The sequence below is a fragment of the Ambystoma mexicanum genome, chromosome 5q, assembly GCF_040938575.1.
Source record: "Ambystoma mexicanum isolate Mex_15411 chromosome 5q, UKY_AmexF1_1, whole genome shotgun sequence".
Taxonomy (NCBI): Eukaryota; Metazoa; Chordata; class Amphibia; order Caudata; family Ambystomatidae; genus Ambystoma; species Ambystoma mexicanum.
The window spans coordinates 641,599,399-641,625,200 of NC_090933.1; the positions used below are offsets into that span (position 1 = coordinate 641,599,399).

Consider the following 25,802-nt stretch of genomic DNA (forward strand, 5'->3'; position numbering starts at 1 on the left):
GCATGGACGCTAGGCTATATAAATCACGTGTGCAAAACTATCTACATTTGCCCAATTTGCATAATTAACATATTACAAAAATTATTTGTACATCCATCTAAGAGCTTATGAAGTTGAACATTTTAATAAAATATTACATCTCTACGACCTTGTGTTCAATAGTTACAAGCGACAATGCAATTTCCACCATAATTTCAATGGTGTCATTTCTTATTTACAAAATATTACATGGCATGTCCAATTAATCTGCCAAGTAGCAGAACTTCTGGTGTCCCATACTGTTAGTTTAGGGATGGTGCATTTTATGACTCCAGTGAAGGCTATTGTCATGGTGAAAGTTCTTTGTAGTAAAGCTAGCAGGCCAATTTATGACTTAAATCCCGTCCTCTTTGAAGGCTTCCAGGAACTTTTAGGAGACATACAGTCTCCAAAAGGTATGACATGTTTCCCCAGCCATCACCAGAGATGGCAAGTTTGATTACTGGAGAGGGGGCCATTACTAACCGCTGCTCATATTTAAGGAATTTAGCTTAAGCTCAGAGACCGATGGACGATATAAATAGGAAGCATGTGCGTTTATTGCTTGCAAAGCCGGTTCCCAGAATAAAAGCAAGTGTTAATGTTTTACAATCCAGCCTCCGGGCACAAGTGTCCCTTTCTTCTTTGGAAGCAAGTGACACACCCGCCCCCCCCCCCCACCCCGCCACCCCTGTTTGTGGGTTGCTAGGGATTGGAGAAAAGAGTACCATATGGTTTCTAGGCCCCCAAACTGGTGATTGATTCACAAAATGAAGCATTTTAAAGTCACCTTTTTGTGTCCATTTTGCAATTGTCACCTAAAACATAACTGAAACAGTACATTGTAACTTTTTCTTTGTCAATCCAACTCCTTTACCAACTTGATTTTGATATTTCAGTATATTTCTCGATATAAAGCTGATTCAGTCCTCTAACGGAAATAAAAACAGACAACGGAAGAATGCAGGCACAATTCCGTAGTGCTAGGCTTTAAAATGCTGTTCTTTTCAACTCAGATTGGAAATGTTTTCCATTTCAATAAAAGTTGCAGGATACTTTCCATGCAGGATACTTTCCAGTACGTGGAGATATTTATCTCGGGCCTCGTTAGTTACTTAGGACTTCATTTGGGGTGTAGATGGGGTGTAAGCTTTCCACATTTCCTTTCACATCTGCTTTTAGATGCTGTGTGCAGGCTGCAGCTCACATTTTTGTTTTGTAAACTTACTTTTCTCTGCATCCTTTTCTTCAGGATAGGCTACCTTACATAGTATAGCATTGTAATAGCGTGATTGTTATAACTGCCTGTACGAGTCTTTTTACTTGCCATTTCTGCTAAGTGTTTACTGCGCTAAACAACAGTGCCTCCTTTCCCCCTCAGTTCAGCCTTGCTGCTTTGTCAAACACTAGAAGAGAGTGGCTTTGCTCAACTTGGGTTGTGATTAACCTTGCCAAGCCAGGATGGTTTTTCCAAGTTCTGCCACAGGTAGTGACTTTAAAAAAATACTCCAAGCATCTGAAGGCAATGGGCAGGATAAGGAGTGCACTCTTTGATGCATTACATACTTGGTAACTAAAAAACCCAGACCTTACTACACTACACCACGCTATTGGTTTAAAGAAAAAATAACAATGATTAACATGGAAATCTTCACAGAAGAGGCTGTTGCTCCTCTCAAAGTAAAAAGATTTAAAGCTCACAGCTCTTGAAAGCCAGAACAACCAAGATGCGTGTGTTTTCCACATCGAACCACTGTAGATCGTGATTATAGCATGTTTCCGCAATGAGCGAACCAACAGGACCCTCTGACGCTGCCTTTGGTGTTTATTGTTCTTCAAACCGCCATTTGCCTGTTCAACTCCATTTCCCACTACACCATTTGAAGTGCGTCTCGGTCTCGGCTTGAAACAAAGTAGTACTACTGCTTGTAGAGCTGCATTTGGACGTTCTTCATAGTTATTCCTGTAAGTCCCACCCTGGTGTGCCCTGGACAATGACCGCCGAGCCTCCTCAACAAATGGACACCTGCGCATCCTGATATTAACGCACCACAGTCGAACCTCCGCCACCCACCTAAGCAGATTTAAATGCATTTTCCACAATACAAAACCGAGGGTAAATAGGAAAGCATTACTAGCCCCTAAAGATCAAAGACGCTTGGCCTCCCCGGACGTAAACAAATACTGCCTGGTGTCCCAAATCAAGATAATCGCAGAATGGACACAAATGGTAGGGAAACAGTCTTCGCTGAAAAGGCGATAGGTCAACACACAGTCCAAAGCTTGGCTGAGAAAGGAACAGAGATCTCAGGGGCTTCACTTGAATCGTAACTGGTTTTTGCCCACACCATTCAGGTGAATCTGCCCTTCTTGCTGTTTCTGATCCTCTCCCATATTTTAGTTACTCGAAAGTATCCTCCAGCCTAATACTTCTTGACTAATCAGCCGCGTTTGACAAGCTCTACCATTATGGCCTTCCTTTCCTGTTTCCATCATCTTGTCTTTGGCAATTCTGTTCTTGACTGGTTCTATTTTTTTCTCGTGATTCGCTCCTTTTCTTTCTCTTGGGTCGGTCACTCCTGGTCTGTTCCGTTCTCACTCCATCTCATGGTGTACCTCAAGGTTCTGTTCTAAGCACCTCCTGTTCTCTCGATTCTACCCCCTCTACCCCAGGTGCCATTATCTTGTCTTTTTGGTTCTCGTATCTCTACACCGATAACTCTGATTTTTCTATCTTTCTCTTCCTTCTCTGACTCTATTCATTCTTCTTTTGGTCCGTCCTCTCCATCAATCTTGGATGTGTTCTCACTACTTACGTCTCTTCTTCCATGCTTCTACTATTCCAACCCCTCTTCCCCCTCCTATGTTAGTCCTCCTGTGTCCCACCCTAGCTCTACTTTGCTCGTAATCTGGGTATCATCTTGGTCTCTTCTCTTTCCTTCCCTTCTCACATCTATCAATCCGGTCACTTTAAACTCTTTGATATCGAAGGCGTGTAGGTTTCTAACTTTTCATGCCTCTCAGCTGATCTCAAATTTTCTCTCGTTTGTTCGACTACTCTAATCATCTTTTTAGTCTACCTACCAACTTGCTCCTCTTCAATCAATCCATCCATCACTCCGCAATACACTTCCTCTGTACTTTTTCTCCTTGTGATTCTATTACTTTGGCCTTCCACCCTGGTGGCCATCCTTTGAAGCTCATCCTCTTGTCAACTTTGTATGACTTTTTAATGACTCCATTGTCTAGCCCCTGCCCATCTCTCATGTCTAATATAGTTTGTCTCCCTCTCGCACTCTCTGGTTGCAATTTCTTTTTCTGTTAATTGTGCCTCTGCTTGTTTACGTTCCTTTTTCCTACTTGTGCCCAAGCACTGGCATGCAGTCCCTCTCTGGCCTCTTACCTCTCACTTGACTCTCGCCTTAAAGAACATCTTCCGACTTGATTTGTTCACTTGACATGTCCTTACGGCCAGAGAGCTATGAGAGTCAGAGGGCCAGCAAGAGGGGTCAGGAGAGCGCAATGGAGATAAGTGGTACTTTGCAACCTCTAAGAGAAAGGGAACCTGGAGGGGTCAATAAGTCAAACCAAGAGCAGGAACAAGGGGAAATTGGATACTTCCTTTGTATAAAAACCATTAGCAAGAGATTGACCAACTGGTGGAGATGGATTAAGGGAAATCACCCCTCCATTTAAAAAACTTGAGATTTTATTTCTGTAAAGACTTTAATTCTTCCTTAAGAAGCCCAAAGAAAGACTTTTCTTTGATGAACTGTCAGGAACGAAAATTGGGACTCGGACTCAGGAAGAAACCCCGAGAGACCAAGGTAAGACTGGTCTAAAGAAGCCTGAGCATTGGGCATATTGCTCAGACTTATTTGTTTTTTTCTTGGAGTGGTAGGTCCAAATAGTTAATGGGTTTTATGCGGAGGACTATATTTTTGTTTTGACTAAAGACAACCACCTTTACTTTAGTTGATAGGCAGTGAAATTCCTCTCAGTAATAAGGACAGATAGGCATTTTTCTTTAAATAAACACCCTTGAAGTGATGTCCTCGACTGACTCTTTCTGGTTCACCACGGTAGATAGGAATTACCCTGTGGTGCAGATGCGCTGCAATTACTTCAATCACCTTGGTGAATGCATGTGGTGCAGATGCAATTCAAAAAGTAAGAATTTTAAAATGGAAAGGTTTGTTATCGATTTGCAATCAAGAAATATGAAAGTGTGCATCTTTCATGTCTAACGTGGCCATGCAGCTTCCATTCTTTAGGAGTGGTATTGCCTCCTGCACATTAGTCATTCAGAATGTCTGGGGTTTTACATAGTTGTTTGCTGGCCTTCAGTCCAAGACTAGTCTTTTATCTTGTCTTTTTTCAGAACAAGAAAATAAGCAGAGGAAATTCCTGCATTTACCCGTTTGTTTGGAACGTGTTCTATTGCTTCCAGTTAAGATGCATGCCTGGATTGCTTCCTCAAGGAGCTTTAGATGTTCCCCGGGTGCATGTTTTGCTCTCGGCAGGCAAACACGTGGTTTCATAGTAGATCAATGCACTACCACTGCGTCTCCATTTAAAGCATAACCCCCCCCCCCTAAACCAAGCGGGGCTCCAAAAATAAGCTATAATTCTACTAGCCGTATCTGCTGCATTTAGTGAGTTCCTAATGATGGCATTAACCACATTTTTTCCCTTTATTACTTTAATCATGGCAGACTAGAATGGTTCAGTAACTTCATTTGTGAAGTGCTCTATCTCATCCCACTGGTCCCTGCTACACCGTGCCATAAGTGCTGTAGCATTAGAAATACTCAGTCTTTGTGCTGCCGATGTGGCCATTACTCTTCCAAAAGCACCCAACTGTTTGCTTTCCTTGTCGGGTAGCTACTGGTTTACAGGGGAGGCACTTCCCTTTTTCGTGTAGTAGTAGTCATCAGTAGGTCTACCTTTAAATGTCCCCTTATGTAAAGTGCGTCACTAGTGGCCAGCTTATACTTTCTCTATGCAATGGTTTACCAGCTTAGTTTGTACTTGATTGGCCAAAGGGATGAGCCTTTTGCAAATGATTTTAAGAGGAGGTATAGTCAGGCAGATTTCCATTAATTTAAGATCTCCTTTACAAAATCGGTTTCCTCTTCAGACTCCAGAGTCTGTATTTTAAATCTTATAGTTAGTCTCTTAAGGAAGTCAGCATATAGCACTTCAACCTCTGTTGCGGAGGCAGTAGTAGGATGTTCCACCCTATCTGGTGAAAAGTTATAATCGACTGGGTTTATATACCCTGTGGACCAGGGGAGTGGGAGGAAAGGCATAGGTTGTCATGCCCTCCCACCGAATCTGTAATGCTTCGCCCAGGGAGCCGGGACCCTGTCCCTGCCACAACGCGAACTGATGGCACATCCTGTTCTTCCAGGAGGCAAATAGATCCACCCAAGGGTGCCCCCATTTGTTGAAGACCTCCTGCAGTACCTGGACATTCGAATGCCATTCATAATTGTCCTCTCCCAGTCTGCTGAGCCTGTCCGCTTACAAGTTGGCCTCCCCCAGGAGGTGGATGGCCGTGAGGTAGAGGTTGTTTTCCAAGGTCCATTCCCACATGCTGATCGTTAGGACGCACAGTGGAAGGGACCTGGTCCCTCTCCTCCCCCTTGCATGTTGACATATTACATGCTGGTGGATTTGTCGAGAAGGACGGACTTGCCTCCAATGAGAGGAAGGAAAGCTCTGAGGGCTAACCAGATGGCCCTGAGCTCCATCCAGTTGGTTATTCCTGCTTCTGTTGGGTCCAAACTCTGTGGACTGTGGCTGTCCAGAGTGCCCCCTATCCCCCTCAGCCTTCCAGTGAGGAGTCTGTAGTGATGGTGACCTGCAGCACCGCTGCCAGAAGGGCTTGCCCGTCCGCAGTTTGCAATCCTTGGACCACCATAAGAGGTCAGAGTGGAGAGGAGGTATGCCGATAAACTGCGCTTGCAAGCCCCTCTCCCGATTCCATGAGGCAGTGATGTGCAGCTGTAACCTCATCCAGAGTCGTGTGTTGCACAGCCAGGAGGACCGCTGCCATAATACCCAGTAAGTGTTGGTACCACCAGGCCGAGGTCACTGCTCTGGAAAGGAAGTGCGTAGTGGCTCTCTTGAGAGCCGTAGTCTTGTCCTCTGAGGGAAAGACTCTCTCGGAGCTCGTATCCCAGATCAGGGTCAGGAAGGTGAGGCTCTACGTGGGCTGCATCTGGTACTTCTTGAGGTTGAAAGTAAATCCCAGTTCGTGGAGCGTGTTCATAAGTGCAGAGGAAGTATGGGTAACCCTCTCTTGAGATCTCGCCCTGACGAGCCAGTCGTCCAGGTACGGATAGACATGGTGGCCCTGAGGAGGGTTGCCACTGCATTCATGAGTCTGGTAAATACTCTGGGGGCTGAGCTGACACCAAAGGGTAGCACCTTGTACTGGAAATGGCAGCCGGTGATCCTGAAGCGCAGGCAGTAGCAATGTGCTAGCTAAATCGGGACGTGTAGATGGGAGTCCTTCAGATCCAGGGAGCACATCCAGTCTCCCATGTCTAATGTCGCTGCAATTAGTACTGGCGTAACCAACTTGAATTTCTGAAGAGTAATAGAGAGGTTGAGGGTGGATAGGTCCAACACAACTCAGGCCAGCCTGGTTCCTTTTTTGTATGGCGAAAATCCTGGAATAGAATCCCAAACCTCTCTGGGAGGCTGGGGCTTCTTCTACGGCCTGGCTCTCGACGAGCGACCGGATCTCCACCAACAGAGTTGACGTCCAACTCTGTGGGAGTGGAGGGGAGAAAGGAAGAGCAGAGGGACTGGTAAGCGGTACCCAGAGGACCCTACAGAGAGGATCCAGGGGTTTGCAAAATTCGGGCGCCGAAATTGCACGTGGAAGGCAAGCTTTCTCCCCACTGGAGAAGAGTCATGCTTTCTTTCCTTCCGAGTCTGCTGTCGAGGAGGGGGACTGGAAGAAGCCCTTGCGCCCCCTCCCTCCCATTTTTGTTTGCGCCAGTGCGACTGGGCGAGCAGTCAGGTTGTCTCGACCTGCAGTCCTGGAAGCGCCGGAACCCGCCCAACAACCGCCCCCTGTCAGAGCATTGATGCGACTAGGTGTACGCCTGGGGCATGGCCTTTGTTAGGATAAAGACTTCACAGTTTGCGAGCTGTTCTTTTTATCTAATTCCTCATTGGTAGTAGAGTGAAGGAGGTTGCTACCTCCAACGTTGCGTTCCTGGACATCGGGGTTAAATTTAGTAGCCCAAACCCAGGCCGTCCTCATGTCCGTGGCGATGTAGATGGCCCGGCCAGAGGTATCGATGTGGGCCACAGTGGACTCCATGATGTCCTGCGCTACCAGCTTGGCCTCTCCTAAACATGCCTGGCTCTGCAACAGAAGCCCTGGAAGGAAGCCTGCTATTTCCCGCCACAGTCTCTGGTTAGCAGCTTCCAGCATGGCATCCGCGTTGCATTGATGCAGGTGCAGCAAGGCGGAGTACAGCTTCTTCCTGTATGCCTCCAAGATATTCTCCTCCTTGCCTAGCAGCGCTGAGGATGAGGTGGCCAAGGACGACTGAGGCTTAGAGTAAAGTGGCACTGCAGCGATCACTGAAGAGTGCTGTTCAGGGTGCGCCGACAAGAGTATATCCCCCTCTATCTGTCTATACTTGGCATTGAGGCCCCGATTGACTGGTTGGGCCGAGTGTGGCTTTAGCAACCACTTCTTTGCCAAGGTAACAACGTTCTCCTGCATCGGGATACCAGTCTTGGTAGGGGGTCGTAGGGAGAGGACTTCTGGCAAGACCCCCTCCTCGGGCTGCTCGAGCTCCGGTTGAGGAAAGCCAGATATTCAGCCAAACCTGCAAGCCGGTCGTGGAACGCCTTTGCAGACGACGGCGTGTCAGGGTCCTCCACCTCGTCTGTGTCTGCCAGAGTGTCTGGCTGGTCCGAGCAGGCACGTTGTCTGGCACAGTGGCCATTTTGTCAAGTTGTGTGCCACGTGCCAAAGTCGTGGTGCATGGCTCCCTGGGCCGGCCTCGTCCAAGACTCTTGGTGGTGGAGCATGAGGCCTACCATGCACCTCAGGTCAAGGCCTGGAAGGCGTATTGTCCTTGGCAGCGTTGCCGGTAGTGCTGCTTGCAGGGCCCCCCCCCCCTCGGACATTGAGCTGGTACTAGGGCATTGCCCCTCGGGTGTACACGCAGTAAAAGAACCTTGCAGTCCCTCGGCACTGATTCTGGAAGGGTGTGATGACTGCCCTCGGCCGCGAGGCCGGTAGCTGGACTAGCCTTGGTGAGTGTGCTGGTACAAGAACCAGAGGTACTCTGGCGTTTCCTTGGGAAGGAGTCGCCCTTAAGGGGTGCGATTGAAAATAGCAGCCCTCTTTTGGGCCTTGATCTCTGATGAAGTTCTTCAAGTCCTCTGGAGGCAACTTTTCAAAGAGCTCCCTCCACCTAGCTAGTCTGTTCTTCAGTGCGCGTGGAGTCAGTGCGTCGCACACGGTACAACCTTCCCAGCAGTGCTCAGGGCCCCTTCAGCGGAGGCAAAGAGCGTCGGGGTTGGACGTAGGAAAGTACCCCTCGCAGACCAAGTACCTGAATGACAAAGACAAAAAGATAGAAGAATCCGGGGAAGAGTGTGTGGTATTACATGGCAGAGCCATACCCAGGAGCTCTGTTGAAATAGGCCCGTTCCAGTAGATGCAGAAAAGGGGACTGGGGTGTGGCGCTGGTGGGCAGAGTCAGGGCAGCGCATGCTCCCAGGGCCGTACCCCTGCGCGCCTCTAAAATTAAAGGGGAACAAGGTTTTTTTCTGGTGAAAAAGGTTCCGTCTCCCAGCCCTATGAAGGGACACCCATGCAGTATGAAGGAAACAGGATGTAAAATAAGTTATTTACCTTAGTCCTTTAGCACACTAAAAAATGAAAATAGCAAGTAGTACTATCTCACAATACTCTATAAAACAAATATATAAAATCACTGGCATGTTCACTTATTAGACTTCATTAAATAACTCAACCAAACAACGCAGGTAAGTAATGCAGCTGCAGTACAATGATGGGAACCAGTGCATAAGGACAATATCTTAACTTGAGAAGTCCAAAACCTATGATGAATGGGGCCTTGTGCCCAATAGTCTCAGGGTTCAACCCAATGTTTCTCACCTGTACGAGTTCGCTTTAGGAAGGATGCAAAGGACTAGTTTCAAACTACTTAAAAGTTTTACAATAATATACCATAGGAAAGGTAAGGTTAACCCTTTCTTCCAGGCCCAAGGTTAATCCAGAGTTAGGATACCTGACCCAGGTTTGACGACCAAAGATGAGTGGAAAGGAGATAGGTGAAAGACAAAGTGACTAGTTCCGAAAGTTATCCTACGGAAGACGGGGGGGGGCAAGCTTACTTGATCTCCACCCTCCCAGCCCCCTCCCCAACTCAGATTTTCCACAAATGTCTTTGTTAATTGTATTCGGTCACTGGGGGCTCGATCCTCTGCCATTTGTTCCAGCGAGAGGTGTCCAGGAGTTGCGCGTTTGACGATTCTTCAGGTTGAATGGAAACGCAAGATGCAACCCCTGTCGGTGAAGAAATGCAGAATCCAACTATGCACTTTACGACACGTTAGGGGGATGGAGAAAGGAGAGTTCCAGCGACGATCACCATTTACAGGCGATGACAGGAATCTGAGTCGTGGTTACATCAGCTGCTCAGGACAAGTTGCCTTGAAGTTAGGAAGCTGAAATCCAGGGATAAGGTGACATGTGGCACAAGCTGGCAACCACCAAAGGTTTGGTCTTCAACACAGAACGGTGACAGTTCTGGCGAAGTAGCCAAGGGGAGAGCTGGTCAGTCCACTGGGAAGTCCAGGGACACTACTGAAGGGCTGGATCCTTGAGAAGGCGTTGAGACTACTTGGTCCCCTAGTCCAAGGGCTGATGCACAGGTCAGGGTGTTCGGAGATCACGCAGAGGAGCAGCACTTCACCAGGCAGGACAAAGGAGGGGATGGTGCGTCACTTCAGGAGTCTTCTTCAGATCATCAGCATGTTGCTCTTCTTCAAGGGATTCTTGGCTCCAAAGTAGATCTCCAGAAATAGATGCAGGAGTCCTCCTATCCAAAAATCGAGCTGTCCAAGCACACCAATGGTAAGGATCTGCACCATTCAAACAGCCAGTAGTTGTCAAATCAGGGATGGTTTCACATCCTCCCCAGAAGCATACTTTCTGGCACAAGTGATGTGGACTGGGACTAAACAGGCCCAGCCCCCTTCCACCACACAGAGACAGACACCAACAATCCATGACCTTATAAGAGCTTTCATGAACTAAGCGGGCAGAAAGAAGGCCAAACTACAATATGGCCAAAGAACAAGCAAACAATATTGTGCACAGCCATTTTAGGGCAATAGCCAGGTTTAGTAGAGAAACGCGGTAAACTCGAATGTGCAAACCAGAAATAATGCAACAATGGTAACTGACAGACCAAATGAAAAAGTGAGGCAGAAAGAACGAAAAAAATGCAAAGCAAAAGGGGGGACTTTTTTTAGTTGAAGATTGTAAAAAGGTATTACAGTGAAAAGTGAAACGAGACCATCGGCACATTGCGAAAGGAGGAAGAGAGCAGCTTAAGACCAGAGGAAGACGTTTAAAGGGTGACAAATATCTCAAATTAAAAAGGTTTGTGAGGGTGAATGGAATAGGTACAAACATCCCCTGTAGTGAAGTGGCAAGCCTCTCTCAACTCCCAAGGGACAAGCTCAAGTCAAGTTGTGGAGGGGTGCAAAGGGCATGGGAACTAGATGAGCTGTTAACCTACGACCCTAATGGGGCAGCAGAGTGTACAATACGGAGAAATACAGAGTATGCGAGAGAGAGAGAGAGAGAGAGAGAGAGAGAGAGAGAGAGAGAGAGTCTCTTAGTACCTTAGAACCTCCATGTTTCCCTCCCAGTGGCTACTGATGAACCATGCCCCGTCAGAAAGTAGTTGTCCAAGGCCACAACATCCCCAAGTGGCCCAGAGACAAATCAGGAGCAACTGTGATGTTATTTTAGAGGAGTGCCATCCTGCCAAGTCTAAATAACACCTGAAGGCCCACTGATTTTGACTCTAGGGGAAGCAACTTTAGCCTGGGACAGAAGGGCTTTGAGTAGAAAGACCATTCACCAATTTAAAAGGTCATGGTACCCTATTAGTTTAGACCGTTGATGTGTATCGTCTTTCCTATTCGAAAAACAGTTTTTAAACTATTGTGACCAAGGATCAAGCCCATGTTGCACACAGCATCATCCTGTTTAAAGCGTTTTGCATTTGGCACATGGCATATTTCAACAAAATAGTCTCCTTTCAGAAAACTGAAAACTGAACAACTCCCATATACTTCGAGAGTGCTACCACATCCAACCATGTCTACTAAGAAATGCATTCTCTCACTGACAAATTGACACATTTCTAAAGTTCTGGCTTTTCACCCGCTAATGTCACCAGGCAGCTCTTCATCCCAGATCCATTTGCCGGTTTCCTGTTGAAAGCATGCTATAGAGAGCCCTCTAATATAACCTAACCGGACACTCACCTGCTTCGTAAGTAGCGCCTGCATCCGTGGGTTCTTCCTCTTCTGGGCCTTCAAGATCTTGTTTTGGCTCACCATGAAGATCATGTGATGATAAAGGTTCCACTGGTACGCCCTCGTCCAGCTGCACATCCTCCTCGAATTGGCCATCTTCTGACAACTCTTCTTTCTCATCATCAAAGAAGTCTTCCAAAAGAAATTCTGTCTCCATATTTCCTTCATCTTCTACAGGCGGGGTTTCTTCCAAGTCATCATCCTCATTTTCATCTGCAATTCAAATAGTTGGTAATTGCATTAACAAAATGCTATTTTAGTTAGCACTCTACAAGATTACAGGTTTTCTGCAAATACTCATTGTACTGTAAATCTGTGCTATAAGCTGCCCCACTGCATTTCAACTCCAATTACGAAAGAAGGAAATATATTATGTGAGAAATTAGCAGAAGAAATAGTCATAGCCAGAAAAGTGATACTCCTGGCGGCCATTTATCATCGTGGTCATCAAGAAGTGAGAACACTTGGGATGTATTGAAGAAAACCTTATTAGAAAGAAAAATCTGGCAATGCACTCCTGTATGGATTTCACATCAAGGCAGCACTGTTACATGTATTATTTGAAAATTAAGACGTGGGAGTGGGCATTAACTGCTTGCTGTTGCATGCTTATGAAGAGTGTCTGCACTAGTGTATTCTACTTATTTAATGAGTAGGCACCTGAAAGTAATGAGGAAAGCTTCCAGTTTGTCCAAACTTGCTCTATATGTATAGTTGACACCGTTATGAGATAGGTGGTAGCCTCTACATAAAGTCAACGGCTGAGGCACTAATTTTTGAAAGGTTTAGGTTTGAAGTTTCATGCTGATTTATTAGTCTTGCATTGAGCAGGTAAAAATAATCCCTGAGAACCTAAGTGGGGGCAGTGCTGGAATCATATTTGACATTTAAAATTAATCATAATTTTGCTGGACTTTTAAGCACAATATATAGATACAAAAAAGGATGCAGTGATCATCCCCACATGTGACACAGGTAGTAGGTATAAGCGGATACAGAACAGGTTTAGTTTTATATTGAGGATTAGGTAGTGCCCATGAGTGTGTGTAGATTTAGGGGAGGCCCTGACCTAAGTCTACTGCACTTTTCTAAACTCCGTTTGGATTTTTGAAGGTTTACTTAACTGCTACTGCAGGGTGTCTGCCTTGAAGCAATGTTGCTGGGTTTATGGACTGTTAGGCAGAGTTTGTATGCAGTACCTTTTGGGACCACTACACACAACTAGGACTACAGGTGTAAGCAAAACCAACTTTTGGTACAAGTCTGAACTACACAGTTTTTGGTAGCGGAGCTGAGCAGCCAGGCTTATCTAAAGAGGGAATGTGAGCTGTAATTATGTTACAGAGAGGTCTACAATCACAGGTGTTCAAATAAACTCTTACACTCAAGGTTTCTTTGTTAAATACTTATTAACGTAACAGTCAGTTATAAAACATTCATAAAACGGAGGCAATACAATCACACAAATATACTTCAGTACTGTATACTCTAAGTTTGAGGCACTCAGAATACTTTGAAGGAGGATCAAAAAGGCATAGGTTATCCGAACATAGAAGAATACAGTTATTTCTTAGGTAGTGCAGATATTTAGATTTCACCAGAATAGTCAATTCAATTCAATAGGCTAAGCAAAAGTCAATGGGCAAAGTCTTGGATAGGATAAAGCAGTTCTGGTAGATAAACCAGAAAGTCTCTGCAACAGTCCTTAGGAATAGTTTGTAGTAAGAAGAATCATATGTTGGGACACAATCTGATTAGGCCTGAGTGTTGGGAAAGTTTCAAGCACTTTCACTGTGAGAGGTAAGTACTCGGTCTGATTTTACGGTCGCTTTACAAATGAAGAAAAAAAAAGCAGCTGGTGATCTCAGTTCCTGGCAGTTCCTGCAGATCTCGCTGTTCCTGGGCCTCAGTTGTGGGGACAAGAGGGAGGATATCTGGGGCTCCTGCACAGAGACTGGTCAAAAAGTTGGCAACTGGCAAATCTTCAATTCCGGTAGCTGTAGTCAAGCACACAAGCTGGTGTCCCTCTCCCTGGTTATTCGGTTTCCTGCAGCACTCTGAGGCAAATATAACCAGCTCTGAGAATGTTATCCAGGTGGCTTAGTGTCGAGTTGATTAGTCCCACCAACTCAAAAGGGAGAAGTCGTCCTTGCAGGGCTTCTCTGTCGAGATGAACTTAGCGATTCAGACCTGCAGCAGGGCTTCACTGGGCAAACCAACGGTCCAGGAGTTGCAGCAGCAGTCCTCTTCAAGCTAGTCTTTGGTTCTTTCATTCCAGTAGTCGACTCTGCCTTCCAAGCCAAGTGACTCGTCTTTTATCCAGTTTCCTCCCATTCATTCCAGCCTACCTGCCCCTCACCCAGCAGGGTGGCTGTCCTTGCCGGACAGTCAGCAAGCCAATCACGCCAGAGTGCATTTGCGTCTCCTTGGAGACAAAGCACAGTGAGTTTCGGGCACCTCCCTCACTTCCTGCCCACCCCAGACACTCTGGTGCCAGAGGCGGTCTTCAGTCCTGAAGCCCGCCAAAGGCGGATTAACAAAGGGACCGAACCTGGTTTGGCACACAGTAAAACTCTAGAAGGACGTTTCCACTAAGAAACAGCGAAAAAAGAAGACCAGGACCAGTTTTTTTACAGAGGGGGCTCAGACTCCATCTTGAAAAACATGGCTCCTGTGATTTAACGCTACGGGTGTTCGCGGTCGCAAAAAAATCATGGTAGTTCGTTGTAAAACCACTGCCACCAGCCATTTTGAGGGGAAAGGGTAGCATTTGACTGCTACATGAGTATCTAGGCACAGGGGATACCAATTAACCCCTCCAGCACTATTGTAAGATATGGTGCGCTGGGTCTGGGAATTTAAAAAGACTAGTAAAGTCAATTTCACTTTACTTACTCTGGGAAACAGTAGTTTATCCCAGAGAAGGTGTTTAAACCTTGGGAAAGCCTGAAAAGGTTTCCCTGTGCCACTGAACTGCTGTGTGATACACATGAAAAGATGATGCCTGTGGAGTTGTCAAACTCAATAACCAGAGTAAAACACACAGATTTAAAAGTTCAAAGTCCCAAAGTTTAGCAAAAGAGCTGGAGGGCTCTAAGGTGGGAGGAATTGGCACATTTATGAGAATTCTTCCTAAAATGGACCAAGTCTGGCTATTTTATTTATTGTGCATTTGCAAGGTGCTTACACATCAAGTAATTTGCGTTTCAAAGCGCTCACAGGGCAACAGCGAGGGAACATGGGAATGAAGAACAAATACAACAGTGAGAGATAGAGGAGGCCCTAGTAGCCTTGTGAGCATTCGGGAACATGCAAGTGCAGGGAGAGAGGGATGAGGGAGTCGAGGGGGTAAAGTGCTCTGTGTATCAAGAGCTAGGGAGTGAGCATCTGTAAGTGTCTAGGTGGAGTAGTCAGCCACAAATAATTGCTGGCCAGTGGATGCCAAGGCTGTAGGCAATTGGGTGTGGGAGGTCAGTACACGGGAGGACACATAAGTGCCCTCTTCACCAATCTCGGCAACTGTGGGATTTAACAGAGGAGCTATATTGTATAATCGCTATTTCCAGAGTCCACTCCTTTTTATTTATTCACATTTGTTTAGCGCACAGGCAGCCCAAAGGGCATCGTGGCGCTTGTTACAGAAGTTGAAAATGACTTATTATACATACAGTGAAGTCATTACTTAGTTACAAGAGGAGAATTGCAGTTGCGGGAGAGGAGGAAAAGAGTAGATAACGAGAGGGAAGAAAGTATTAGTTAAACAATGTGGTTTTTAGCTTTTTGCGGAAGGCAGAGAGAAAAGTTTCTGCTGAGCATGCTGGGTAGTGCATTCCATAGTTTAGGGACAATGTAGGGTAAACTTATTCCACCCGCTCTAGCTCGTTTGATGCGTGGGACCCTTAGTTGGTTGGTGTGACATTGTCTAGTAGGTCTGTTGGCGAGTGATCTGGCTATTGTATCGGACAAGTAGGAGGGGGCTGACAGATTGATACATTTGTGTGTGGTGGTAAGAATTTTGAAGGTAATACGCTCTTTGACAGGTAACCAGTGTGCTGCCTTTCTGGCTTGAGAAATGTGGTCCCTTTTAGGTATACTGAGAGCTGCTCTTAGTGCATTGTTCTGTTTTGTTTGGAGTTTATTAAGATTAGAATTGGAGGTGCCGGCCAGTAGCGCATTACAATAATCTAATTTGGCTCCAATGGTGGCTCTGGCAATAGAAAGGCAGTTCTCTTTGGTTAGGAAAGGTTTGATGGCATTAATAAGCTTAGTGCTCAGGGCGGAGGCAGAAACAATGGAATTGACTTGCTTGTCCATGGAGAGTGAGGCATCAATGTGGACTCCTAGTGTTTTGACAGAGCGTAGAAATGGGATGGCAATTGTCTATGCAGAAATTGGTGTACAGCGAGTCCAGGTTAGTGAGAGTGGATGTTTGAACAAGGATGAGAATTTCGGTCTCATCTCTGTTAAGACAGACCGTTCGTGGCCATCCATGCTTGGATGGTGGTGTATATATTTTGGAGGGTGACAGCGTCCCGATGGTAGAGTCCTGTGAGCGAGAGGAGCATTTGGGTATCGTCAGCGTAGTTGGTGTAGGTGATCCCAAGTGCGTCCAGTTTATCAAAGAGAGATTTGGTAAAGAGATTAAAGAGGGTAGGAGCCGTACATGAGCCCTGTGGGACCCCATACCTGATGGTGGTAGGCTCTGCGTTTGCTATATTGGAAAACACTTTCATCACTCTTCCTTCGAGGAAGGAGGTGATCCAGTTTGTGGCCTGTTTGGAGAAATGTGCAGCCTGAGTGAGATGGTTTGTGAGGATGGCATGGTCGACCAAATCAAATGCCGCAGAGGGGTCTGGGAGGAGCAGGAGGGCCGGCTTGGCTTTATCTAGAATTTCAGTGATTTGGTTCTTCAAATCTAGTAATGCAGTTTCAGTGCCGTGACCTTTGCGGAATCCAGACTGCCTTTTACCTAGGACATAGTTGTTTTCCATGTAAGACTGTATCTGCATGTGTGCAGCTTTATCGAAGATTTTAAGGAGAAATGGAACCGTTGTAATGGGACGGTAGTTAGGTTGGGCAGGGTCCAGAGTGGGTTTCTTTAAGAGCGGGCGCACCCACGCCTCTTTAAGGCTGTCTGGGACTTTGCCCGTCTTGAATGAGGCGTTAATAAATGCTGTGATGATCGGTGTGAGAGGTGCAGCACACTCTTTAATGATGTTGGGGGGGCATATATCACCTTTGCAATGAGATGGTTTGAGCTGTGTGAGGATGTGAAGAACATCCGATTCAGTGATTTGAGAAAAGTAAAATTTAGGGGAGTGCTTGTCTTTAGGGGTATTGACGGAATGGGGCTGCTGGGGGTGAAGAGCCTTGAAGTGTTCTGCTATTTTGTTGTGAAGAAGGTCTATTTTCTTTAGCATAGTTATTTGGATGATATTACACCATGCTTCATCCTTGACAAATATCTGTACAGATTGGGGGAACGGCGAGCTCTTTAAAGATGGTGAATAGCTCTTTTGAGTGGGAGTTGGCTTCTGTGATACGCTTATTGTAGGTTTCTGGTTTGGCCTTAAATATGGCACTTTTGCATTTTTTAGAAATGCAAAGAAAGTCTACTTTGGTGGCGTCACAGGGATTGGCCTGTCATGTTTTGAGAGCTTGGCGCTTACATTGGCGTAGATTTAATAGATCCTCCGAGAACCCAGAGTTGGAGTGAAACGATTATTTTTTTTGTTTTCAAGAGGAGCTGCAACGTTAATGGCATGGTGAGGGTGTCTTTAAAGATCTCTGCTAGGATGTTGGGGTCAGATGAGAAAGGGGTTGCTAGGCAGGGATTGTTGAGAAAGGGACGTATATTGTCTGCTGTACGTTTTTTGGCACTTCTGGTTAGCTCGGCCAGTGCAGGTATTGGCGGTTTGGAATATGTGGAAATGGGGATGCAGAATTGAAGGCAGTTGTGATCAGACCATCGGAGGGCGTGTTAGAGTTGAGGGTGGAGCCACAGTTGTGATCTGCCACCCAATCTAGGGTACAGCCTTTATTGTGGGTCGGGGCTGTTACCATCTGTGTGAATCCTAGGTCTGTAAGGTCTCTGGCGAGAATGGTTGCTGCTTTGTCTAGTTTGTCAATGTATCCAAGGTTTTGGTCTCCTAGGAGCAGTGTTTTGGAGATTTTTTAATTTTTCCGAGGAGGTAGTTGATTATGCCTGTGAAGTTATTGACTGGGCCTGGAGGTCTATAGATGACATGAATGTTTACTGTATCTTTAGGGGAGAGGGCTAGTTTGGCTGAGAGGATGTCAATCGTGTCTTCCCCGGTGGTGGGAGTATGTCTGATGGCAAGGGTGTCTTTAAAAATTAGTGCAACCCCACCTCCTGTTTTAGCTAGTCTGTCTTGTCTCAGGATCAAATAGCCTGACGGTATAGCTAAGTGGATAGTAGGGCCAGAGGCTATATGCAACCATGTTTCTGTTATGGCTAATATATCTAAGTCTTGACTGGTAATATGATCATTGACTTCTATAGCGTGAGCTATCATTTAGTAGAGCACATTTGAGATGTTGGAGCTTCTTGGATTGAGGTGACCTGAGGTCGGTAGTGGGAGGAAGCTTTTTGGTAATGTGATGTCTGTGGGGAGAGAGTCTTAGCCCTATTTAGGCACTTGTGGGCACTTGCGTGGGGGAGGTGGCAGGTCTTGGCGCGAGTGCGTGATCCTAGACGAGAGTTCCTATGTGTTACCTGCATGGGTATGGAGATGAGTGCTAAGGGGTGTGTGCTGCCTAAGTTGGTTCTCAAGCATTTTGGGGGGAGTAACGTGTGTGGTGGTGTGCCCTAATTCCATAATGTGGCTGTTGGGTTGCACTTTGGGCACAAGGTAAGCAATAATACTAGCGAGTATGATGTAGACTAGGCCTGTGAGGATGTGCTGTGTGTGAGGTGTACATATTGAGATAAGAGTGTGGGTGCAGGGATGCCATATGGGTTGCATGAGGCAGTTGCTTGGCAGTGCAGCTCGCAGAGTAGTCTGCTACGAGTGGAGCTTAAGTAGTGCGGGTGGCTACCTTGCAGTCAGATAGCGTCAGTTGGAGGGCGAGGATCTCACAAGAAGTAGCTAGGTAGCTTTAGGACAGTTATAGCCCTGGAGAGGAGTCTAATCGACATAAGTACAGAATATTTTCACAAAGCAAGGAGGGCTAGTTCCCCATATGGCATTCCTGTGTGAGATAACCATTCAGTGTAGGCTATGAACGTATTGGGTACAGGTGCAAGAAAGGAATACTTGCAGATTGGGAACAGTGATATAGGTTCATAAACATAGGCTAGAGCAAGGTGCCTAGGTAAGCAAGTAGGAAACTGGGAGGAAGTTACCTCATTTTGCGTGAAAGTCTCTTATATGAAATAAATATTCTGAGAAGAAGTGCGGAAAGTCATACAGATCTTTTAGAGTAACTCACCTAGGGCGTGTAGACTCTTACCTTCTGGAGGTGTGGGGTTAAGATGTGTGGCCCCAGGCTCCTTTAGGCTCAGGCAGGCTCGAGACAGGGGCAGCTTGCCTTTGTGTTTCGGCCTTCGAGTTGAGGGCCGGCTCTCACCTGCCGGCTCTCATTGGGTGCCGAAAAGGAGGGAAGCGGCCAATCGGATGCCGCGTTGCTGCTCTTAGGCAGTCAGGAAGCTGGAAGAGGATCACGATCCTCGGCGGGCGGCCATCTTTGAGAGGGGTTTCCCTCCTTGTCGGAAATGGAGGTCTGCAGCAGCAGTGGCCAAATGGGTGCAGGTGGGCTGAAGCACCAAAATCGAATCTAGGTGCTGAGATGCGGGTGGCAGTCACAGCGATTCCATGATTCTTTGAGAAAACACACATCTACTGGCATACGAAGTGGAGAGGGGCCATCCGTCTTACCTCAGAGAAGGACGTTGTTTGGGCCATTTGCTAGTCTGCTCCTGCAGTACTAGGGAGGTGAGCTCCTGCTCCTCCACGGGTCTCGCGTGCAATCATCTAATTCAGGCTCGAGACAGGGGCAGCTTGCCTTTGTGATCGTGCTTGCCTTTGAGCTCCAGTTTTTGCTTTTGGCTACTGGATGTCTGAGTCTCACCCCAGTACCGGTCTTCCTCACTAGATGGGCAGTAGGTCTTGTGCTAGAATAATTTCTAGACCGTTTTAGTGAAGTCTTTCCGATTTAGGTTTGTGCACCTCAAGGCAGGAAGATGCAGTCCTCCAAAACGGTTGAGGGACACCACTAACCCCGCCTTTGCTTTACTCGCCCATCCTAGGTAGACTCCACTGGATAGGTTTCCGTTGAACCATTTTTGAGTGTCTGCCCAGTCTTTCCCTCCAATCCATCTGGATTTGCTTCACCAGGTTCCACCATCTTCCTAAGTGTATTCCTCACCGTTTTCACTCCTGGTTGGCGGGTCACCCTGATGGGATGGTCAATTGTTCATTTAGGTCACAGGGTTCGAAATTGAGGGGAGCTGCGAGCTATTTAGCTTAAAATCAACAGTTACCAGGAGCTACTTTTGGCTCGCCAGGTTAACTGGTGCCGAACAACTATGATGCGTTTACCCGGGGATCGGACCGGTGTTACTCCGTGTCATCTTGCTTCCAAGGGCGAGCACATTGCACCAGAGCTATCCTCCCGAAATCGTGTGACTATCCCAAGACTATCCCGAGACTATGAATTTAAGTCTGTGCGCTTGGGACCATCTAAGAATAAACATTAGAACACATCTATATGACATCTAAGGCATAAGGGGTCTTAATAATGGATGAAATTATATGTGTTTGCATTTTATGTGGAAGTTAAATTTGCGTAACACTGTGCACTAGTTCCTCATTCCCCAATAGTAGCTCCTGGTTATCCAGTCTCAATTTAGACCCCTGGGTCATGTGTCGTACTTGTTCTAGAGTTAAAGTCCTGGATCCATCCCGTAATTTGACCTGAAACAAATACTTTCGCTCACTGGTTGTTTTGCCGTTCCTGAACCATGTTCTTTTAAACCGCTGCTGTGAATGCCAAAATCTGGACCCTAGGCTAGTTAGTTAATCTTTTAGCATGAGGGGACACCTTAGTATGTGGTTGTGCTTTTCTGTATTTCCACTTCTAGAGTCGTTTACCGATGTAATTGTTTATTGATAAAGAGCGTATACACAAGTGAAGTGCTTTGAAGCACTTCAAGGCAGGAAGGGAACAAGGGAATACAGTTATTCTTAGGCCTTGAAGTTTCTGAATGAACTAACAAAAAATAACTAGCATACTAGGCCTGAGGCATTTCTACTAGTGCAAGTGCATGACAGGAGGGAAGGATGGAAGGGGGTAAGAGGGGGGCTAAGGGAGAGGAGAGGAGCATATAATCATAACTACCAAACTATGCCTAACGACTTGAAATATAGTGCAAGTGCATGACAGAGTAGGGAGAGAAGGGGGAGGGAGGAGCAGGAGAAGGACATACAGAACAATAAACTACCGTACTAGGCCTGGCGCCATTTCAGAATGGTTAACATTAGCCTGAATCCAGCTTTGCTTCTCTTATTCTATGGATATCTGGGATTCTAACCTGGAACAGGAGCCCCACGCAAGAGTCTCATCTGGCATCCCCTCTGGTAGGCTGCTGCTTTCTCAGAACCTGCGATGTAAAACTCAGACTTACCTGACCTTTTCCCCCATAACCATGGCAGCGCCTACAGAATGTGTCTGGTATATACTAAGCAGAACTTCTATGACTTAGGAAAACTCCAACTTGGTGACTTAAGGGTACTTACGTGAAAACTGACATTTTTCCTAGGTCGCTTTATGATCCCTGGAGTGTCCGTACAAGAGGCCGGTATTTTAGCTTGTCCTCATGATTTTAACTAAGTCTTTGTAGTACACTACTGTTCTTGAAAATACTAAGTTACTTTGTATAAATTACTAGTTACTCACCGTAGTGACCAACGTACCCTTAGTCTTTAGTCCCCTTTCCTCTATACTGCCTGGGCGTCTCTCGCTAGGGACGGGAGAAGGAACCTTTTTCACTAGAAAAACCTTCTTCCCCTTTCAATCTAGAGGCACGCGGAGGCGCAGCCCTGGGAGCCTGTGCTCGCCTAACTCCGCCCACCGGCACCACTCTTCGGTCCCCATTGATGCGTCAACATTTTTTAACATTGCCTAATGACACCAGTATTGGGGGGGGGGGGACGTATGGAGGAAAGGGCACTAAGTAGGTTAGTCACTACGGTGAGTAACTACTCTTACGTCCTGTCCCCTTTCCTCCATACTGCATGTGCGATTACAACTGAATGTAGCCCCATGGTGGAGAGGAGACACTCCTTAAGCAAATAGGTTCCTTAAAACCCCCTGTCGGAAGGCTGCGTCTGACTTTGAGCTGGCATCCAAACTAATGCTCACAGAAAGCTGAAGGGGTGGCCCAGGTGGCCGCCCTGCTGATGACCTGCCACGGAACCTGCCGTTGGAATGCAATGGTTGTGGCCTTGGATCCGACAGCGTGAGCATGCATGTTAACTGGCAGCGGCTTGTGCTGCCCCTCGTAGGCCTCCTTGATGGCCGCAACCACCCATCGTGCAATAGAGGCCTTGGATTCTAGATACCCGGGCCTAGACCATCCCACCCCCTCTCCCCCGAAGGTGAGAAACAGTGCGTCTGACTTGCGGAAGCCCTTAGTCCTGTCCAGATAGAATTTCAGAGCGCGCCCGACATCCAGACAGTGCAAGACTGAGCCTTGTACTTGAGGTCAGCAGAAAACGTAGGTAAGACTATTTCCTCGTTTAAATGGAAAGTGGAGGGTACCCTAGGTAGGAACGCAGGGTGAGTCCGCAGGACCACCTTCTCCCTGTGGAAAGTAGTATAGGGTTCTGAGGCCACCAGAGCCTGGATCTCGCTGACTCTGCGAGTGGAGGGGAGGGGAGGCCCACTAACGAAGCTGTTTTAATGGTGACCAGCCTGATGTGGCGCCCAACACCACATTGAGGACTCACACAGGGTGTGGCTTCTTGATGAGCGGGTAGAGCCTGAACAGGCCCGCCAAATGTTTTGACTATCGGGTTGGAAGAGAAGACCACCTCTGAAATTTTGTAGGCCCCTATGGCTGCCAGACAGGTCCGACATGTGTCCGCCTGCACGCCTGAGTGTGCAAGGTGCAGAGAAGAAGCGCACATCATTCCGCGTACAAGTAACGGGGTCGATCTCCTTACAGTCCACCCAATGACAGAACGTAGTACTCTTGTATTCGCTCCTGGTAGCCTTGCTCCTGGCCCCCTGAATGATCTCCAGGTTAGCCTGTGATTGGCTCAGGTGCCTGAGGGTGACCTGCTCAGGAACTATGTTGCGATGGCTAACTTCTGTGGGGCGCGGTGGTTGACCCCCCCCCCGCCCTGCTGGGACAGGAGATGGGCGGGCCTCATCGGAAGGTGAATGGGTGGTCTGTCCATGAGGCACCGGTCTCACCGGCCACCATGGAGCTATCAGAATGCTGCTGAGGTGACAAGATTGCTTTATCTTGCGGATTAAACTGTGGACCAGGGGTGTGGGAGGAAAGACATAGGCTGTCATGCTGTCCCAACGTATCTAATGAGTCTCCCAGGGAGCCGGGGCACTGCCGCTGCCAGGACGTGACCTGATGGCACTTCCTGTTCCTCCAGGAGGCAAATCGATCTACCCGAGGGTGCCCCCATCTGCTGAAGGCCTCCAGCAGCACCTGGTCGTTCAACTGCCATTCGTAATTGTCCACTCCCAGTCTGCTGAACCTGTCCGCTTCCAAGGAGGCCTCCCATGGGAGGTGGACGGCCGTGAGGTAGATGCTCTCCAGGGCCCATTCCCACATGCTGAACAGCAGAGGGGACCTGGTACCTCCCCCTGCTTTTTGACATAGTACATGCTGGTTGTCGGTCTGGATAAGGACGGTCATGCCCCCAATGAGCGGAAGGAAAGCTCCGATAGCTAACCAGATGGCCACGAGCTCCAGCCAGTTCATATGAGACTCCTGCTCCTGCCGGGTTCAACCTCAATGGACTATGTAGCTGTCCAGAGTGAACCCCCAGCCTTCCAGGGAGGAGTCCGTAGTGATGGTGCCCTGCCAGAAGGGCTTGCAAGGTCCGAGTGGAGGGAAGGTATGCTGACCAGCTCCGCTTGGGAGCCCTTCTCCTGACTCCATGAGGCTGTGAAGTGCAGCAGTAACCTCCTCATCCTGAGCCTCTTGTGTGGCCAATAGGTGTTGGTACCACCACCAGGCTGAGGTCACTGCTCTGGTAAGAAAGTGAGTAGTGGCTCTCTTGATGGCCGCAATCTTGTCCTCAGAGGGAAAGACCCTCTCTGAGCTCATATCCCAGATGAGGCCCAGGAAGGTGAGCCTCTGCGTGGGCTGCAGGAGCAACTACTTGAGGTCGATAGAAAAGCCCAGGTCGTGGACTGTGTTCATAAGTGTGGAGGAAGTGTGGATAACCGCCTCTGGAGATCTCGTCCTGACGAGCCAGTCCAGGTACGGGTAGACATGGTGGCCCCGAGGAGGGCTGCCACTGTATTCATGAGTCTGGTAAATACTCTAGGGTTGCGTTGAGGCCAAAGGGTAGCACCTTGTATTGTAAATGGCAGCACATAATCCTTAAGCGCAGGAAGGAGCGATGTGGCTGCCAAATCGGGACGTGTAGATAAGCATCCTTCAGATCCAGGGAGCAAATCCAGTCACCCTTGTCTAGTGTCTCTGCAATGAGTGCTGGCGTAACCATCTTGAATTTCTGAAGGAGGGAGGGGTTGAGGGCAGAGAGGTCCAACAACTCTCATGCCAGCCTGGTTCTTTAGTATGGTGATAATCCTGGAATAGAAGCCCAAACCTCTCTAGGACGCTGTGACTTATTCCACTGCCCGGCTTTCAACGAGCGACTGAATCTCAGCCAACAGAGTTGCCATCCCAATCTGTGGGAGTGGAGGGGGGGTGTGGAGGAGAGGGAGGGAGGGACCTGTAGGTGGTACCCCGAGGATACTACAGAGAGGATCCAGGGGTCCAAAAGGTCTGGCGCCTAAATTGCACTTGAAAGGCACATGGACCCGAAGGAACGCATCATGCCTTCTTTCCTTCTGAGGCTGCTGCAGAGGAGGGGGACCGGACAAAGCCCATGGCTCCATCAATTTTGTTGTTTGCGCCGGATCGGACTCAGCAAGCGGTCAGGCTGCCTCGACCTCCATTCCTGGAAGCCCCAGAACCCAACGAATGACCGCCCCCTGTTGATGTGACTGGTTGTACGCCTTGGGCGTGGCCTTCGTTAGGATAAAGCAGTTTGCAAGCTGTTCTTTTTATCGAATTCCTCAGCGGTAGAGTGAAAGATGTCACTACCCTCAAATGGAAGGCCGAATGTGCATTCCTGGACATCAAGGTTAAACTTAGTAGCCCGAAATCAGGCCGTCCTTCTCATGTGCATGGCGATGCATATGGCCTGGCCAGAGGCATCGATGTGGGCCATGGTGAACTCCATGATGTCCTGCGCTACCAGCTTGGCTTCTCCTAGACCCGCCTTGAAGCAAGCTTAGCTCTGCAGCGGATTTCAGGAAGGAAAAAGCCTCTGGTTAACGGCTGCCAGCATGGCATCCGCGTTGAATTGACGCAGGTGCAGTGAGGCGGAATACAACTTCTTCCCGTACACCTCCAAGATATTCCCCTCCTTGCCTAGCAGCGCTGAGGATGAGGTGGCCAAGGACGACTGAGTCTTAGAGTAAAGGGACGCCGCAGCGATCACCGAAGAATGTGGTTGAGGGTGCGCCGACAGCAAGAGTGGATCCCCCTCCATTTGTCGATACCTGGCATTGAGGCGCCGATTGACAGGTTGGGCGGCTTGAGCCAACCTTTTTTGGCCAAGGCAACAACCCGATTTGGTAGAGGGTCGTAAGGGGAGGACTTCTGCCAAGACCCCTCCCCCCCCCCCCCAGGCTGCTCGACCTCAGGTTGAGGAAGGCCCAATTATTCAGCCAAACTTGCAAGCCGGTCGTGGGAGGCCTTTGGTGATGATGGCGTGTCAGGGTCCTCCTCCTCCTCCTCCTCGTCTGTGTCCAGCTGGTTAAGAGCGGGTAGAGGAGTGCTGGGTGCCGTGGGCTGCTGTGTGAAGACCGGAGCCGGAGGCTGGTGTGGAACCGCCTGTACTGTGGGAGGCAGAATTGAAGGACCCGGCGGGGGCAGCGGG

At 47.9% G+C, this 25,802-nt stretch overlaps 1 protein-coding gene across 8 annotated transcripts in view; it reads right to left on the reverse strand.

Moving 5' to 3' along the window:
* Positions 1–25,802, reverse strand: part of ASPH (aspartate beta-hydroxylase) — a 1,438,894-nt gene that overhangs the window by 931,377 nt on the left and 481,715 nt on the right. For all 8 annotated transcript variants that reach the window (XM_069621106.1, XM_069621103.1, XM_069621107.1 and 5 more), the window contains one exon: positions 11,590–11,853. In XM_069621106.1, the coding sequence (XP_069477207.1) occupies positions 11,590–11,853 (264 nt within the window). The remainder of the gene's footprint in view (positions 1–11,589; positions 11,854–25,802) is intronic.